Source organism: Plecotus auritus (assembly GCF_963455305.1).
Source record: "Plecotus auritus genome assembly, chromosome: 1".
NCBI classification, from domain to species: Eukaryota; Metazoa; Chordata; class Mammalia; order Chiroptera; family Vespertilionidae; genus Plecotus; species Plecotus auritus.
This window is the reverse complement of record NC_137770.1, coordinates 229484819-229503855: the sequence shown is the minus strand read 5'-3', so window position 1 is coordinate 229503855 and position 19037 is coordinate 229484819. Positions and strand designations below refer to the sequence as shown.

At 44.1% G+C, this 19037-nt stretch overlaps 1 protein-coding gene across 7 annotated transcripts in view; it reads left to right on the top strand.

Moving 5' to 3' along the window:
- The first annotated feature begins 3043 nt into the window (after positions 1-3043).
- PCDH7 (protocadherin 7) overlaps positions 3044-19037 on the top strand; it is a 436973-nt gene continuing 420979 nt past the window's right edge. For 6 of the 7 annotated variants that reach the window (XM_080681397.1, XM_080681396.1, XM_080681395.1 and 3 more), the window contains exon 1: positions 3044-6348. In XM_080681397.1, the coding sequence (XP_080537523.1) occupies positions 3175-6348 (3174 nt within the window). In that variant the 5' untranslated portion in view covers positions 3044-3174. Of the gene's footprint in view, positions 6349-12492; positions 12936-19037 lie in introns of those variants that run through there. The other variant, XM_080681400.1, reaches the window with a different exon arrangement.

The following is a 19037-nucleotide window of genomic DNA, read 5'->3' as shown; positions in this document are numbered from 1 at the left end:
TCCCTGGCACATACCACACACACTTCCACCTCCGCGCCTCACTATCCCCCACGGGGAGAGCTTGAAAATCTCTGCCTTTTCTCTCCTCATTCCTGCTGGCTGCGCCACCCCAAACAACTCCCGCCACAGCTGCTCGTAGACTTTATTGCTGTTTGTCTGGTTTAAATCATTCTGTCTCCTAACACACGTCTCGTAAAAACAGAGTGCCCACTACGGACGGATTTTCTCCCCCTGTTAGCTTTAAATTTTCCTTTAAGGGGAGGCCCTTAGATGCCTATAGCTTGGACAGACGAGCTAAGTAAGGACCAACCACATCCCGGCAGCAGCCCCTTTTCTCTTTTGAGAAGGTAAGAATTCTCCCCAAACATCTCCTACTTCAATCCCCTTAATCTTGGAGGGGCCCCCTCGTTGAATCGCCGCCAAAATCAATGAAGAGTAAGTGGGTACAGTGCAGAAAACACAACCAGGACTCAGATCTGATGAGGTGGGCTCCGGTGGCCGTGATTGAATCCTGGGGAAGCCTCGCGTGAGGGACTACCGTGTACGATCAAGTGGCACAAAGTCAAAAAAAGGGAATAAAAGGAGCTAGGGACACTTCAGCACACAAAGTTGCCATTAAAGTTTATTCCCCTTTTATCCAGATAGGTGACGCTACACTTTGCCAGTTACTAAAGGCTGCAGGTTTTTGCTCAGAAAATAATATCGAGGCTTCCAACATGTGTTTATTCCCTAGGCGCGCGCGCACACACACGGTCTACCCCCCTCCCCCCACCCCCTGTAAGCAAGCAAGGTGACAGGACTGCCAAGCATTTAAACAAAGACAAGCACCACCCTACCCACCCCGAAGCCTAGCCCACCGAAGTCTACGCTCCCAATAAAGGATCTCTCTCGCGCTTTCTCTCGAGTTTTATGTTCTCTCTGAACCACTGCAGCTCATCATGGTTTCTCCGAACACCAGCGTGGCTTCCCCAAGCCAATGATAACCATCCCCTAAACAAGATGCTAAATCGCAAAGCGGAGACACTTCGTGGGGTGGAGAACAGCCTCTGAGAAGGGGGAGAGGAAGAAGGGGGAACGGTTCCCGATCCCGCTCCAGCCCGCTCGCACACGCGCCAGGCATTAGAGAGGAAGAAATTTACAAGCTCCAGGGAGAGAAAGCAAGTCCCTCCGAGAAGACAGTGGCTGCACTCGCTGGGGACCTGGGTGGTGGGGGGCCGGGCTTAGGGGGACTGACTAGGATAGTGCACACTCACTCAGAGTGCCCCCGGGTACTGAAGCCGGGCTTTCCCGAGCCAGAGGCTGACTAGTACTCCCTCCTGGCCCTGCCCCCGCCCCTACACTCCTCCCCCGCCCTCCTCTCATGGAGTGTGTAGTTTCTGCGCCTAGGCTGCTATTGCCGCCGCCGCCGCAGCAGCGTCAGGGACGAGCTTGAGCCGCTAGCAGCAGCCACCACTTTGGGCAAACTTGCGGGTTTCCGGTTGGCGGCTAGTGAGCGGGAGCTTCCCACTTGCCATTCAGTGTCTTAGAGCTGTGGCCGCTCGAGAGGCGGCGGGAGCACCCGGGTTAGACTCTCTCAGACGCAAAAGGGGACGAAACAACTGCGGAATTCACCCTCCGTGCCAGGGCACTTCCGAGGCAACAACCGACTGGCACTTTTCCTCCCCTTGGCAAACTGTTCGTGTGTGTGTGTGTGTGTGTGTGTGTTGCTCCCTCTCCCCCCCCCCCCCCCCAAGCTACTTGGCAGCTGCCTCCGACTCCTCCTCCCCCTCCAACTCCTCCCCAATGCCTTTGGCTTTTCTTTGGAAATCCGGACAGAATTGGGCATCTTTGTTAATTGCCGTTGGGGGAGTCCGGCCAGAGGCTTTCGCCCGGCCAGCGTCGCCGGCACACACGGCACACACAGCCTGGTTTGCTCACCTTTGAACTGCAAAGGGATCAAGTTCAGCTGGAGTTGCCTGCATTGGGACTGGATCAAGAAACGGAGAGCGCAGGAGAGAGAGTGGGAGAAGGGGAAAGGGGAAAGGAGAGGAGGGAGGAGGAGTGAGGAGAGGGAGGGAGGGAGGGAGGGAGGGGAGGGGAGGGATCGAGAGCGCGGGGAGAGAGAGAGGCTGCAATCTCCTCCCTGAATCGCGCACAGCGCTGCAGATCCCAGTGCTCCGACATGCGGGCCGAATGCAGGTGAGGGAAGACACGGACTCTGCGGCTGCGAACCCAAACTTGTGCACCGCGCGGTGCGTTCGGCTCAGCCTTCGCCCCCGCGGGCGAACTGCTGCTGCGGTTTCAGGCGGCGGCTTGGTGACTAATGACCTTGCGCAGAGTAGTTAAGAAAAAAGAGAAAAACAGCTTTCCGGGGTGAGAAGAGACTGACTCTCTGGGCATCTCTGAAGATGGCTCGGGCTGCTCTTCGGCGCGCGGGGGGTACCCGGACGCGGACCGCTCTGTAACGCGACTGGTCTACGCTGCTCGGTGCCCGAAGCGACCTGACGGGTATTTTTCATTCTCGGTCTGTGGACTGGCTCCCCCGCTGCCAGAGCGCAGTCGGAGTTGAGACTGGCTTGTTGCTGACCCCAGCGCCTGGTTCTGGAAGCGACTCAGGTTTGCCTGGGCTGCCGGAGTAGAAGCTGGGTCTGGAGTGAGTGACTGGAACGTGAATTGGACTCAACTCGAGTAGCAGCAAAGACGAGCAGGGTTGGCAGGCGGGGAAGGCTGCAGGCTCGCTCCCCGCCGCTTCCCGGCTCCACCGCCCGCCTGCCGGAGCGGTACCGGCCCCATCCGACTGAGCCAGGACGGGAGCCCGGGATCCTCCGCCTGCTGCAGGGATGACTCCGGGGGAGGGGGCGCCGAGCCCGCGGCGCGCAGTGTCCCGTGAACTGTGAGTACTGCGACTGAACGGCGGCCAGCGAGCGGGCGATTAGCACCCATTGCATGAATTATGAAACAATAACTTTCGGAAGAAGCTGGAGGAAAAAAAAAAAAAAAAAAGAAGGATCTGTCGCTGGTTTCCCCTGGCCGACTCTTACACGCTGCTCTTGCCCCCTCCCTTCTCTCCCACTCGCTTCTTCCTTTCCTGGAGAGGGGAGAGGGCCGGGAGGAGGGCTGGCGACCGGCCCCGGAGGAGGGGGGCGCCGAGGGGGCTGTGATTAGAAGGAGCAGTAGCAGCAGCAGCACGAGAAGATGCTGAGGATGCGGACCACGGGATGGGCGCGCGGCTGGTGCCTGGGCTGCTGCCTCCTCTTGCCGCTGTCGCTCAGCCTGGCTGCCGCCAAGCAACTCCTCCGGTACCGACTGGCCGAGGAGGGCCCAGCAGACGTCCGCATCGGCAACGTGGCCTCGGACCTGGGCATCGTGACGGGCTCGGGCGAGGTGACTTTCAGCCTGGAGTCAGGCTCGGAGTACCTGAAGATCGACAACCTCACGGGAGAGCTGAGCACGAGCGAGCGGCGTATTGACCGCGAGAAGCTGCCCCAGTGTCAGATGATCTTCGACGAGAACGAGTGCTTCCTGGACTTCGAGGTGTCGGTGATCGGGCCCTCGCAGAGCTGGGTGGACCTGTTCGAGGGTCGCGTCATCGTGCTGGACATCAACGACAACACGCCCACCTTCCCGTCGCCCGTGCTCACCCTCACGGTGGAGGAGAACCGGCCGGTGGGCACCCTGTACCTGCTGCCCACCGCCACCGACCGCGACTTCGGTCGCAACGGCATCGAGCGCTACGAGCTGCTCCAGGAGCCCGGGGGAGGCGGCGGCGAGGGTCGGCGCGCCGGGGCTGCCGACAGCGCCCCCTACCCCGGGGGCGGCGGGAACGGCGCGAGCAGCGGCGGCGGCGGCGGCGGCTCCAAGCGGCGTCTGGACGCACCGGAGGGCGGCGGCGGCGGGGCCAACGCCGGCGGCCGCAGCAGCGTGTTCGAGCTGCAGGTGGCCGACACCCCGGATGGCGAGAAGCAGCCGCAGCTGATCGTCAAGGGGGCGCTGGACCGCGAGCAGCGCGACTCCTACGAACTGACCCTGCGGGTGCGCGACGGCGGCGACCCGCCCCGCTCCTCCCAGGCCATCCTGCGGGTGCTCATCACGGACGTGAACGACAACAGCCCCCGCTTCGAGAAAAGCGTGTACGAAGCCGACCTGGCGGAGAACAGCGCCCCGGGGACCCCTATTCTGCAGCTGCGCGCCGCCGACCTGGACGTGGGGGTCAACGGGCAGATCGAGTACGTGTTCGGCGCGGCCACCGAGTCGGTGCGGCGGCTGCTGCGCCTGGACGAGACGTCGGGCTGGCTCAGCGTCCTGCACCGCATTGACCGCGAGGAAGTGAACCAGCTGCGCTTCACCGTCATGGCCCGCGACCGCGGGCAGCCCCCCAAGACCGACAAGGCCACCGTGGTCCTCATCATCAAGGACGAGAACGACAACGTGCCGTCCATTGAAATCCGGAAGATTGGGCGGATCCCGCTCAAGGACGGGGTGGCCAACGTGGCCGAGGACGTTCTGGTGGACACCCCCATCGCCCTGGTGCAGGTGTCCGACCGAGACCAAGGGGAGAACGGGGTGGTCACCTGCACGGTGGTGGGGGACGTGCCCTTCCAGCTCAAGCCGGCCAGCGACACGGAGGGCGACCAGAACAAGAAAAAGTACTTCCTGCACACCTCGGCCCCTTTGGACTATGAGGCCACCCGGGAGTTCAACGTGGTCATCGTGGCGGTGGACTCGGGCAGCCCCAGTCTCTCCAGCAACAACTCCCTGATCGTCAAGGTGGGAGACACCAACGACAACCCGCCCGTGTTCGACCAGTCGGTGGTGGAGGTGTACTTCCCCGAGAACAACATCCCGGGGGAGAGAGTGGCCACCGTGCTGGCCACCGACGCCGACAGCGGGAAGAACGCGGAGATCGCTTACTCGCTGGACTCCTCCATGATGGGGATTTTTGCCATCGATCCCGATTCCGGGGACATCCTGGTCAATACGGTGCTGGACCGCGAGCAGACGGACAGGTATGAGTTTAAAGTGAACGCCAAAGACAAAGGCATGCCGGTGCTGCAGGGCAGCACCACGGTGATCGTGCAGGTGGCCGACAAGAATGACAATGACCCCAAGTTCATGCAGGACGTCTTTACCTTTTACGTGAAAGAAAACTTGCAGCCCAACAGCCCCGTGGGGATGGTCACGGTGATGGATGCTGACAAGGGGCGCAATGCAGAGATGAGCCTGTACATAGAGGAGAACAGTAACATTTTTTCCATCGAAAACGACACGGGGACCATCTACTCCACCGTGTCTTTTGACCGGGAACATCAGACCACCTACACATTCAGAGTCAAGGCTGTGGACGGAGGCGATCCTCCCAGATCAGCCACAGCCACGGTGTCTCTCTTTGTTATGGATGAAAATGACAATGCCCCCACGGTGACCCTTCCCAGAAACCTGTCCTACACTTTACTGCCACCTTCAAGTAATGTCAGGACAGTGGTAGCCACGGTGTTGGCAACAGACAGTGATGATGGCATCAATGCAGACCTTAACTACAGCATTGTGGGAGGGAATCCCTTCAAGCTCTTTGAGATTGATCCCACCAGTGGTGTGGTTTCCTTAGTGGGGAAACTCACCCAAAAGCATTATGGCTTGCACAGGTTGGTGGTGCAAGTGAATGACAGTGGGCAGCCTTCCCAATCCACCACAGCTCTGGTGCATGTGTTTGTCAATGAAAGTGTCTCTAATGCGACTGTGATTGACTCCCAGATAGCCAGGAGTTTGCACACCCCACTCACCCAGGACATAGCCGGTGACCCAAGCTATGAAATTAGCAAACAGAGACTCAGTATTGTCATTGGGGTGGTTGCTGGCATTATGACAGTGATTCTAATCATCTTAATTGTAGTGATGGCAAGGTACTGCCGGTCCAAAAACAAGAATGGCTATGAGGCTGGCAAAAAAGATCATGAAGACTTTTTTACACCCCAACAGCATGACAAATCTAAAAAGCCCAAGAAGGACAAGAAAAACAAAAAGTCCAAGCAGCCTCTCTACAGCAGCATTGTCACTGTGGAAGCTTCTAAACCAAATGGACAGAGGTACGACAGTGTCAACGAGAAGCTGTCAGACAGCCCCAGCATGGGCCGGTACCGGTCCGTCAATGGGGGGCCTGGTAGTCCTGACCTGGCCAGGCATTACAAATCTAGCTCCCCCTTGCCTACTGTCCAGCTTCACCCCCAGTCACCAACTGCAGGGAAAAAACACCAGGCCGTACAAGACCTACCACCAGCCAACACATTCGTGGGAGCAGGAGACAACATTTCCATTGGATCAGATCACTGCTCTGAATACAGCTGTCAAACCAATAACAAGTACAGCAAACAGGTAAGATGCATCCCAGATGTATTTAAATATCCCAGAGAAGGCTAATAATTCTGAGACAGGGCATCTTCTGCAGAGTTTGGTCTTTTTCTTTGAAGCTGTCATTTAAAATTTTAATAGAGTAGGAATTTAATGTTAACTCACACACCATTAATTTGGTAGAGGCCACCTATGCAAGATAAACCACTGTATTTTGCAAGTTTCTAGAGAAAATATTCCAAGCAGGGAGTATTTTGTACTTCTCTTTGTACTTGGCAGCCCCAATTCATCCTACATTTGGTGTTTCCAGAATAAATCTGTATATATTGTTTGAAGGGTTATCTGTAACCTGAAACTATTTTTTTTTTTTTTTTTTTTTTTTGTGGCTACTAAGTGGAAAATTGCATCCAGAGATATTTTCTAAAGTTACTACTGGTGTCTATGCAACTTGGGCACTCTATAAAAGTTTTAGCTGCGTTACCCATTATGAAAATTTTTACAGATAAGAAGATGCTGAGTCATGCAAATGTTGTACCAAGTCTGAGATTCAGAAGTATTGACCACAGTGACAAAAAACGCTGGTTTAAAAATACTTAGTGATATGCAAATGTCACGCAAAACCACATTTTTCATACTTTGATATCTGTAACAGTTAAGACTGCTGTGAGGTTATTCAGTCAGCATTTGTATTCTTCATGTTTGATATTAAAAGTTTATAAGCAAAAGTACATTTTATGGACCACTTGTTTAAGCCAAGCAACGAAGTGTTCATGTTTGGTGTGCATTGTGCTACACCGAGACTATAAAGGTTATGGGGAGTATTTGGTACAGTTCTCTGTCAGTGAAATGTAGAAACAGTAAAAATAGTGCATGTTGAGGTTAACTTCATAAATCATAAAGTTTATTTTTGAAAGTTTTGCTTGTGTGATATATGTAATACAAAGTTTACTTCTTCCACCCACCAAAGTTTGGCACACAGCAAATCAAACCTTTTGGAAACTGCTGTGTCTGATGCTGTAGCCTGTACATAGAGAACAGTATCGTTAGTTGCTGTTGTTATCTACTGTGAGTAGATAATAAATCTACTAACAAATCACATATTTCTTAACTTCAGGATGCATCTCAAGAAACATATTTATGACTGGCAGAGACTATCAAATAATAGTTTTTCTATTAGATATGCTTTGCATGTGCAATGTGTGACCTGAGAAGAATTAAGGCAAAGGAGAAAGTTATTTTATAGCCTCATAAAATGTAGCTACTTAGATAAGGAGAATCAGAGTCGATATTCTGTTATACCCAATAATCAAAGCAATCCAAGAAAACACAAGTTTGAACTACATGTAGGCTTTTGAAAATAGTTCTTTTGATGCATGTGAGCCTGACTTATTTACTTCTTTTAAATTGAAATTTGACAAGTAGAAAGTTTATATCTGTTGTGTCATTGCTTTAACCTGGAGTTAGAAGCAGATTTTTGTTTTGTTTTTGGTGCTTTTATCAGGTTTTTTTAAAACAAGGACAATAACAGTTAAAATAATAATACTTTTGTAAAGTTGCTTACAATATAAACACAAATAAATTGAGATCTGTAGAAATTTCCCCAGGAAATGGTACTTTGTCATGCAAAAGCCTGTGAAGAGATCTTTGTGCAGAATATTTACTATTCAGCTGTCATCCTAATAGGTCTTTTTGTCTTGTGGCTGAATGGCATTTGCATTCTAAATAGTGGAATCTTAAACTTTTGAGTTGACATATCCCTGGCAGATCTATAGATATTTTTTTTTTTTAATGTAACCACCTCATACATTCTGTGCTGTCACTTAAGCTTTGTTTGGCTCATCAAATGGGGTTAACTCTATATTCTTGAATATTTAAAACAGCCAATATCAAGACTGTTGTGGCATCCTGTTTAAAAGGCAAAGTGATATGCTTATAAATAAACTAATGTATGGTGTTAGTCTCTTAGCCGAGCAAAGAAGCTCCCATACCCTACAAAGCCATTGGCATAAACCACGCAGTTTGCAGAGTGACTTTGGAAAACTTGTGTGCATTAGGTATTCAACAGATGTATAAAGTTTTAACCACAATAAATAGCTGACCTAAAATGAAGTACAGGAGAATGGAATACGTTCCCCTTAATGTAATTAGTAATAGTAATTGATACACTTCATCTCAATATTGCTGTCAGGGGACAGGGATCCATTTACAAAGCTGCATTCTGTTTAGACCTCTCACATAATCAACAGGATCTTTTGTTGTTGTTCTGATTTTTGTTTGTATCTTTATTTTAAAAGGGATATTATCTTTAGTTTTTACACAGTGCCCCAAGGTATTTCCTTTGATTAAACCTGACATAGAAGAAAATTTAAAAAATGACACAGGGTTTTCTTATAATTTCCCCCTTGCATATTGAATCTAGAGGCTCCCAGTCTTTTCATTCCTTATGGCAAAGATATTAAAGATCTGAGATGTCATCTGCCATAAAGCCTTCATTTTATTTATAATTGTCCTAAATTGCTTTATCATAGTTCTTTACTTGATATTGTGACAGTGATGCCTGTGTCAGTTGTTCATATCTTCAGGAGAATTACACATTTTGGAGCGATGCTCCTAAGTCCTCTTATTGGTTATATCAGAATGAATTAAACAGTTTAATAGAAATAACAGATTGTAAATAATGCCCCCTCTGTCCATTATTGGTATGTTTTCACAACTCTAGAGACATTCAAAAGAATAGTTCCTCTTGGGCAGAAGCTAGGAGATATGTGTTGCAGAGTTACTGGAATTTTTTCAAAAATCCAAACATTAGGAAAACTTACGATGTAACCTTAGATTTTCCAAGGTTAGACCTTTGCAGTTGAAGCCCTTGGTCTATAATACTGTGTCTAGTTGAGTAAAATGTGGACCATTGACCACGTTATTGATATTAAGTGTCCACCTTTCCATTTCATTCTTCCTTTGCTTGATAAACTTGGTCTTGGCAGTATTAAAGTTTTATGACCTGGAAATACAGCTGTGTTTTTAATTTGCAAAATAAAGGCAGAAGCATTTCATTCTTAAATCTCCAGTGTTTCACTGTGTTAAGTATTTTTTTTTCAGCTTTCTTTAGAAATTAACATAATTCCAAAATATTAGTAGACAGACATAAAAGTATAGTTATCACTTTGCTTATTATGTGTAAGTCCTACTGAGCTCATCTTGGTCATGCTGTGACTTAGATAATGCCCTGGCAAGTAAAAATTTTATGGTATTTAGTAAGTGTCAAGTTAGGTGCTTCATTTTTTGGCAAGAGTATAGAGGATACAGCTTCAGTAAACATTAATTTTAAAATCCATTGTAGCTGATCCTGAAATACTCAAAGAAAAATTTATATTAACTCCAATGACAGTTTTCCTTGCGCAAGGAACTGCTGAATGTAGTCTGAATAATGTTCTCTTTAATTGATCAAATTGTGCTCACGATTCACCACACACTTAGTAAAACATATGGCAGAAATTATTATTTTTAATTACTTCAATTTTGGAAACAAATGGATGAAGTGACTTGCCATCATCTATGAGAGTTTTAAACATGGAGAAGACAAGTATCAATTTGTGTATGGATGTCTTACCCTATGCTATACTGGAAGTGCATCTGCAGAGTGATGCTAACCACAGCTTCCAGTTTTAATTCATAAGCATACTTTCTACAATATGGTTCTCCTATCTATAACCAAGGACACCTTTCAACAGGCATGATGCAGCTACCTACATACGGTGAGATTTCAGTTACCTTTGGCTTGATGTCATAGATAGGAAGCTAGCAACTGATGAAGGCGAGGTTGTCTTTAGTCAGGAGGTATCTACTGAGGATCTCTGGATGAAACAAGGAAAGGGTCATTACTGATTTGATCTGCAATGAACATGCAAATTTTTATGGAAGTGTAAGTATGACAATTTGAACCCTATTTCAAACCTATATTAAGTCAATTATGACTTAGACATAAAACCACAAAGTCAATTGAAAGATTTTTAAGTAAATCATCACCTGGGTAAATTTAGCCAAATCATTATTTCTTGTTATCTCTCTGTCTTTGAGTAATTACATATTTCATACATGTAAAAGTGTGTACATGGTATATATCAAAATCTCTCTTTCTCTCTGTCTCTCCACCTTCCCCCTCACAAACACATACAGATGTATTCATATAAACCAATTATGGTGCCATTTGACTTTTATTTGATTGTGGTATTCATACATTGATATGTGGAAAATATTTAAATTTTAAACACACACAAAACTGAAATAAAATATGATCAACCACTTAACGTCTGTATCTAAAATCACTAGTCATCACATTTCAAAATTTAAAAACATCAACTAAACCTCTCCCTTCACTTTATAGAAGAGGAGACTAAGGCCAAGCATGGAAAAGTAACTTGATTTAACTTTATAATCACAAGACAATCAGGATACAATGTGGACTAGAGTCCAAGTCATAGAATACAGAGTCCAGTGTACTTTTCTAGTCTCAAACCATCTCTAGGGGGGGAAAATTGAGTTTTTGTAACTTTCTTTGTATATATTTCAATAGGGTCAGAAACCCATTGAGATTTATTTATCTATGTGTAACTACATATACTTAGTATGTAGCCTGACATTTTAAAAATAGAATATTATTCTGCTTTAGGCTCTAGCTTTTATTTATAAAATTATTGGGCAAACTGTAATTCAAGTTTTATAGATTTTTACAAAGAAATTAGTATTTCTTTTGCCGTTATGAAAGATGGCAATTGCTGACATAAAGGAACTTAGCAAGGTTTACAACATATAGTCAACAAGTTAATTGACAGAATTTTTAATTTTAGCAGAACAGTAACAATAGATGTAAGTACCTACCTAGCATTTAGTACATCCTCAATAAAACATCTTTGTAAAGGACGTTAATGAACGCTTTCTTCTCTGTATTACGTATGAAACGTTGTATGCATTCTGTTTGGGATCATCTTTGACCTTGTCCATCAATACTGATGATTCCTTTTGGCTTCTGTACTCCTTTACATTTTGCCAACTTGGCTCCTGCGCTCTATCTTAGCAGCATCTTTAACGCAAGGGTGGGGCAAAAGTAGGTTTACAGTTGTGAGTTCACAAAACAGTTTATTCTTGTGCTATTATTTATTAATTAGTGTATTATTTTCCATACCAACAACTGTAGACCTACTTTTGCCCCACCCTGTACAATTGTGAGCTAATTTTTCCTCTAAATTTGTTTTCTGGCAAATTTTAGGCGAATGTGACATTTGTTGTTTTTCAATTGGATTGTGTCCTTGTTAAACAGTTAACAAATCTAATGTATTAGAGTCTAAATTTACATATTAATGACTATAAATGACTAAGTTTATTAATTTCAAAATGACAGCTAAACTGTTTTGAAAACTAAATATAATGTGACAGAACCATTGCTTTGCCATAGCTACCAATGCTATTAGACATTTTAATATAATCTTCCCCGCCCCCAAACTGGGAGAGGGTGGTGATGGAGGTTACATAAGAAACTTAGTATAATAATTGTTTAGAGCTTTATGTGTAAACTGTATATAACCAACTTCTACACTATAGCAAGGCTCCCCATCCATTCATTTGCTATGAGTGTATAGAAATAGTAAGATCTGTTTATATATGCCTTGCGTTAGTTTTGCTTTTTTAATTTATTTTCAAAGCCCTTAGAATCTTTTCTAAAGCAGGAACTCTGTTTCAGAACATTACACAGTGCTTTATTTAGCATTAGTGTTGTGGGAGAAATCACATTTTAAGAAGAATTGAGCTGAAACCACTAAAACTAATCTTAATTATCACTTCTGGTGAATTAATGTTTTAAAGGCGGAATAAAGCTTTATTTTCAAGGAATTTAGTGATGTTGGTATTGAACTCTAATGCTGTGTACAAACAAACAAAAAAACCTGTTAAAGTTTCCAAGTAGGGTTCATCTGACAAGTTAACTTTTTTTTTCCCCTAAGCATATTTATGATTTACAAAAACATACTTTGCAAATAAAAATTCTCTGCTTTGATTCAAACCTCTACCACAGCATTCCGATTGGGCATAAGACACTGGGGGAAATGTCTTCATCGCAGCTTTTTTTTTTTTTTTTTTTTTTACCTGCATAAATCTTTGTTTTCCTTTTTTCAGATGCGTCCACCTCCATACATTACTGTGTTTGGCTGAATTCCACTCTAATATGATGCTCCTTTATGCACCATACTCTGATGACCTTGCTACTCCGAAACCTGCTGGAGCCTGCCCTTGGCCGTGGGATATCAGCCAATCACTGCTCGTTCCACTTGCTGTGCATTTGATTTTCAAGTTTATTTTTTTTAATTTAAGGAAAAATAGTATTAAAATAAATAAACATAAAAGAAACAGTATTAATAAAGAAATGTGCTACTAATGGATGTCTCTAAATCGCCAGGAATTCCCTTCTCAAAGAAGAGGTTAGCAGGACTTAATTGTGAAGTCTTTTAAAAACTCCAACAGCATATTTCAACCATAATTTTAAGACTCTGGCGTTGTGCGAACCAAGGGAGATTAAGTCTATTAAGTCTTTGTCTATAATACATTAAATACCGACTTTCAATAAAATCCTAAATTGATCCATATTTTTCAAGTGTTATACAATCACCGCCTTTTCCAGGCGAGTGAGATAATTCTGTTAGAATCAAAGATAGGGTTTCTCTCATTCTGTGTGTGCATTTCTAAATACCACTGTGTGTGTGTGTGGGGGGGGTGTATGTGTGTATGTATGTGTGTGTGCGCGCGAGCTCCTACACATGTATTCCAGGGCCTCCAGCAATATTTATGCAAAGTATTGGCTGTATGTCAAATTTCAGAGGTTAGTTTTGTATTTACCACAGGCACTGCCAATGAATTGCTTTTCCTTAATCCTGAAATACTAACCAGAGCATCTATAGAATGTTCAAGGTGTTTTTTGGTTAAAGTCCTGAAGAAAATTTAGGACCTTTCAGTTGGATTTATTGACGTCCCCGTGGTCACATTCAGAAGGAATATGCGTGGCTTCCTGTTTCTGTGAACTGCATTTGTCTGAAAGCTGTTTCTATTTGATGTCAGATAACATAAATTCCAGCAGCTTCTGAGAATTCAGCATGTTATATTATATACTGTTGAGAGAGCAAGTGGTCGGATTTTAGTTGTATAAGTGACTTTCTAGGTAAGTCAGGGAATCCTCTGGCTGGTCCCTGTATGTGTGTATATTTATGTCTCTGTTATGTTATACATGTTTATGTGCCATAAAATAAGTGTTTCATATTGTATGTTTGACAGTTTTATAATACACCTACCACATCATCTGCCCTTTTAAAGTTTCCCCCAAGTTTTAAAATATTGATTAAGAATGCCAGATAGCCCAGCCCATGTGGCTCAGTGGTTGAACTAGGAGGTCACTAGCTTGACTCCCGGTCAGGGAACATGCCTGGGTTGCGGGCTTGATTCTCAGTGTGGGCGTGTAGAAGGCAGCCTATCAATGATTCTCTCTCATCGTTGATGTTTCTATGTCTCCCTCTCCCTTCCTTGCTGAAATCAATAAAAATATATTTTTTAAAAAAGAAGAAAAAAAAGAATGCCAGGTTTTTGAGTTTTTTTTTTTTTTTTTTTTTTTTTTTTTTTTGTCAATTATAGTCAATACCAAAGCCCTTTAAGCAAAATAAAGAAATACTGGAACAGTATTAAAATGTGGAGTGCTAGGAAATGCACTCTAGCCCGTATAACTCTCTAATGTATATATTTCAGGCTTTTTCCTCTTATTAACTGTTGATTTAACTTCTTTAAAAAGGACAATTTCAGTACTGTTATTGAGACTATAGTACAGTTCCTGAATAAAACCCAATTATCTTCAACTCTTTATTTTGAGCAAAAGGACAAGTGTAAGAAGCTGGTGAAAAGAATCCTTACCACTTTCTGCTTCTTGGAAATGTCACGTTTCCTCATCCTAAGTAGTAAGCTTCCTTAGGTGTTCTTAAACTTTGAATCCTGTAACAAATCACATTAATTCAAAAACAAAGTATAGACAACAAAGTCCAGGATTTGGGCATAATCTGATGTGCAACTGCAGAGAGGCAATATTTAGAAATACCGCCGCAAAGAACATTCTAAGGCGGCAGTGTGCAAACTCCAATAACATAGTAATGGGGCATGAGTCAAACTGTGAGTCTCAATCACCATTCGAATGACGTGAAATAAAGCAGAAAAATTCCAGTGTGTCACTCATAAAAGCACATATTGTCTTGTGCAATCTATGCTTCAGTTGTGTTGTGTGCATGTGTGTTTTCCTGTTCTTGGTTGCTATGCAAAAAAAAAAAAAAAAAGTTACTGTGGTACTAGTTGCGAGGGTTGAGAACTACTACTCTAGATTGTTTGGGATGGGACATGGTGATTTACCAGTACATTGGAAAAACATCATAAATCAAAACGAAGAAATTACTAACACTCCCAAGGATTTCAGTCTGCTATTAAGCTGAATTAAAACGATCAACAGCATACTGCTACAGTAGCATTTATCAACAGCAAAAGGTTTTTGAGAAGTCTGTTATCAATCATTCCTGTTTTTTTTGTTGTTGTTGTGTTTTTTTAAAGCTTTGAATATGTCAACTCACCATTGGTCCTGCCTCTGCACAGACTTACCTCTCCCCGACCCCCCTGTCTCTTGGCCAGCCTTTCTGGGAATGCTGGAATTTATTACAACTGAGGGAGGTGCCTGTGGTCAGAGGGGGATAGACTCAGAACACACCACCCCATCACTCTACATATTTTAGCATTTGGACATTTTATTTTAAACAACAAGACATGAATTCATTAAGAGGAAGATAAGAATGTTACAGGCTGGTTTAGATAACATCTATTTCTTTTAGCAAAGCTGACCTCCTCACTCACACTTAGTATGCAAAGAATACTGAGTCTTCGTCCTTATGGAATTAATATCATATCATATATAAAGAAGATTACGGAGCAGAAAAATGACATCATATTTGCATCATGCTTCTTAAGTTTGAGATAATTTAATGAATGTTTGTTGACTTGCTCCTCACACCAATCTTGTGAGGAAAAGAACCCTCTTTCTTTTTTTCTGAGGTGAGGAAACTGAGTTAATGAACAGCTTTTTCATAACTCTGGTGGAGTTGCTTAAGAACTGTATAACGTTAATGAAAAAATATCCAGTCAGAACTCGAGTACTGAAAACATTTGGAGGAAGTGAAATTTTGTGCTTTTGAAGACCGTGTATTTTCAGAATTATCTGGGTAAAATCTCAAAAGACTTGTTTAGACAAGCTCCAGTTTTTCAGACATTCTCCCATCACAAATAGCACTTCACACTACCAAAAAAGAAAGTGCTGTGGGTGTCATTTGAAGATCTAATTAATCTGATTTATAAACAACCATCTCATATGTGATTAAAAAACCCCTGAAGAATTAAAGGTAATTCACTTTAACCTAACTTCATTTCTGAAGCTCTCTCTAAAAAAGGACCCAAGTCCTTAGGAAGTAATTCCACAATTTAAAATATCTCGCCTGGAATAATCTTTTATCTGTGACTTTGCAAAAACACTTTTTAAAAAATACGTATGATTGTTTTTAGCCAATCACTTTACAGAGAATGGATTGATTGGTTGTGTCTTTAAGATACACTGCAAGGTTTAGGATGTGATTAAAACAATGGCTAGAATAAGATTTTTGCCTTCATAGATAGGACAGTGCAAAAATAATACACATAAGGCAAGGGATACATGAAACTTAGAGGGACCACCCCAAGTCTGTCTTGTTCATCTTGGTATGTGCCAGGGCCTACTAGAGTGCCCAGCAGATGGGAGACACTCATGAATATTTGTTGAGCAAATGAAAGCGTTGGCTTTGGTGCTAGGTAGCCTGCAGATCCATCTACATTGGATCACTGGACCATGGTGGGGCCTCTTTCCTGTGAGACTCAAGAGCCCACTAACTGCTGTTTTCTTTCCCTGCTGGGTGGATGTCTTTGTGATAAAAGGCAGCCTGCTGTGTTGGCTAGAGTCCCTGCCTTCTCTGGGTGGGGTTCAGATCAGCTCCAAAAGGCAACCCTATAATGTACTGTTGGAACTGATGAAAAACTGGGACCACTGCTATAACTTATGGGGGAAAAAGAAATGAATCCATAACAAGCATAGACTTTTGCTTCAACAGCCAATGAACGATTCTCTGATTATTTCTCCTTCCTTCTTGGTGGTGTTCTAAACACCATACCCTTAAAAAAAAGATAAAACTAGTAAACTAAAGCAAATATTTAAGATAAATAAGGAAGGCACTGGCCATGCAGTACACTTCTCAGGGGGTATGAAGGGGAAGCATGCAAACGTGGGTTTTCATATCGTTCTAGAGATCCTTACCTGTGGAAAACATACAAGGCTGGGCACAAGTAGGTTTATAATTATTTGTATGAAAAAAAATGCACTAATAAATAATCATACAAGGATAAACTCTGTGTTTTGCAAATTTACAACTGTAAACCTGCTTTTGCCCCACCCTGTGTATGTGCCCGAATGCAAGCATGAGTCTCTCTACTCTTCCATGTGTATATTCCTGCAGGAATTTCTTTATTCAGTGTGCCAACCCATGCTCGCTGATGAAGGGTAAGGTTCCATGTCATTCTGACTGTGCATGGTGAGCAGTCACTTCTAAAGATGAAACGTGGACTTGGCTTCACTAAGGACAGAGGGTCTGCAAGAGGGGCTATGCCCTCACTGGGAGTGGTTGGCAGTGAGGTAGGAGCTAAGAAATGCTTCACAACTCAAAAGCACGCCTTCGTTGCCCAGCATTCTGAAGAGCACCTCTTTTGAATTGCAAATGACGCCTGAAAGAGTCCTGTGCAGTCTCTGGCACACCCCGGTGTAAACTGCAGTAAGCAGATAACTGGGCCAGCACCTCACAAAGGTTGGTAGTTCTTAAATGGTGATTCTCAGTAGGGCCTTGAGGAGGGAGTGCAGCCTTCCGGAGTTCAGAAGGCAGAACTCTGCTGACGGTGAGGTGAGATTATATCAGGAGATTCAGGCCTGACAAAGGCAAATGCTTGTGGCCTTGAATTTTGGCCCTGGTCCTGGTGAGCCTAAGGGTGACACTAAATGTCCTGGCTTAACATGATTGCAAGATCGGTGTCAAAAAGTGGTAAACGTCCACTTTCTCCCATTTCAGCCAGGTGTTTTGTTCTGTTTGTTTGCTTTCAGTTTAGAATATCAGGCTCAACTGCTCTATCTCCCTCCATCTTCTCACCCCTGTACTTTGGTAGAAAGAAAAAAAGATAGAAGGGAAAAATACAACCACTGCTTGCCAATACACTCACCTCTCCCTACTATTATTATTAGACTACCATCATCAAAATAGTTCTCACATTATTGTCAAGTCCTTGTATATTATCCTAACTTAATTCGATTCTCAAAAATGGAGTTCTAGAAGGTCTGTTCTATAGCCCAGAAACCTGAATTGTCAACACTTCCCCTTTCCCAATTCTAGTTGCAGAGGGTGAGTCAGGGTATAAAAATTCCACATGTAGAGCTCCCGAAATTCCTAGCTTCTGCTTATTGGTCCTCCCCTCGAAAGCCTCTGGCAAACTAGAAAACTGAAGCTGGCTAAGACAACCTGAAAACCTGCCTTCTTGCCTGGCTCTGTCACTGACTGGCCGGTGTGACCTTGGGTAGTAAGTCTGTTCAGGTCCTGAAGCCCCGGGAACTCGTCTTCTGTCATTTTACATAACTCCCGCTCTGATTACATGACAGGGTTTATGGGGGGGTCACATTAAACAGCTGGAACTTTGTAAAGCATACTGCAATGTAAGGTAACATTTCTCTGGTTTTCCATGAATTTCTCTAAACCCATTCTGAAGGTGCATTTACACTTTTGGAGTATTTTAACTACCCAACGTTTTTTATTTTATTGTATTTGTTGTAACCTGGTCCCTGGTCAAGGTCAAGGTGCAAGGGTGTGCCTCCACGTAGGCCCAGAGGCACTGGATATTGTCAGAAATTCTTCAGGGCTGATAGACACCTCGGTGGTGGAGAAAGATAAGTAGCTTATTGCTGTGAAGCAAATAGTTTAGGAAAGGTTGAAAACAGTTTGATATTATTCATTTTGACACTTTTTAAAGAATTCCATCACCTTTTAACAGTAGTCTTATTTTTTTTTTCTTCCATGCAATATTTCTTGGAATTTTTTCCTTCGCTCCTCATACCCAACCTCTAACACTAACAGGTATTATTTATTAAGATTTTTTCCTTCACCAGTCACTCTGCCAAGGGGTCTACTACGTAATATCACTTCCTCCTAACATCTCCAGGGGGCAGGCACTTACTATCTCTATGTGACAAATGTCACTGGGGACAAACAAAACAGAACCTCTCCTGGATCCCACGCCTTCTACCTTCAACAGAGGCCTGCACCTCCCTGCAGCCCACTCCCCACCGCCACATTTCTTTCTCCACGTCTGGGACTTTTTAGCAAAGGAGTCCTGATCGATTTTAATGTACATATTTACATGCTTAAGCCTTTGTATGCATTTTGTTCTAGTCTACAACACCTGCTGTGTTCTCTACAGGCTTAGAAGAGAGAGTCTTTACTAGTCTGCTAATACTGCCATAGCAAAATACCACAGATTGAGTGGCCTAAACAACAGAACTTTTGTTTTCACAGTTCTGTAGGCTAGAA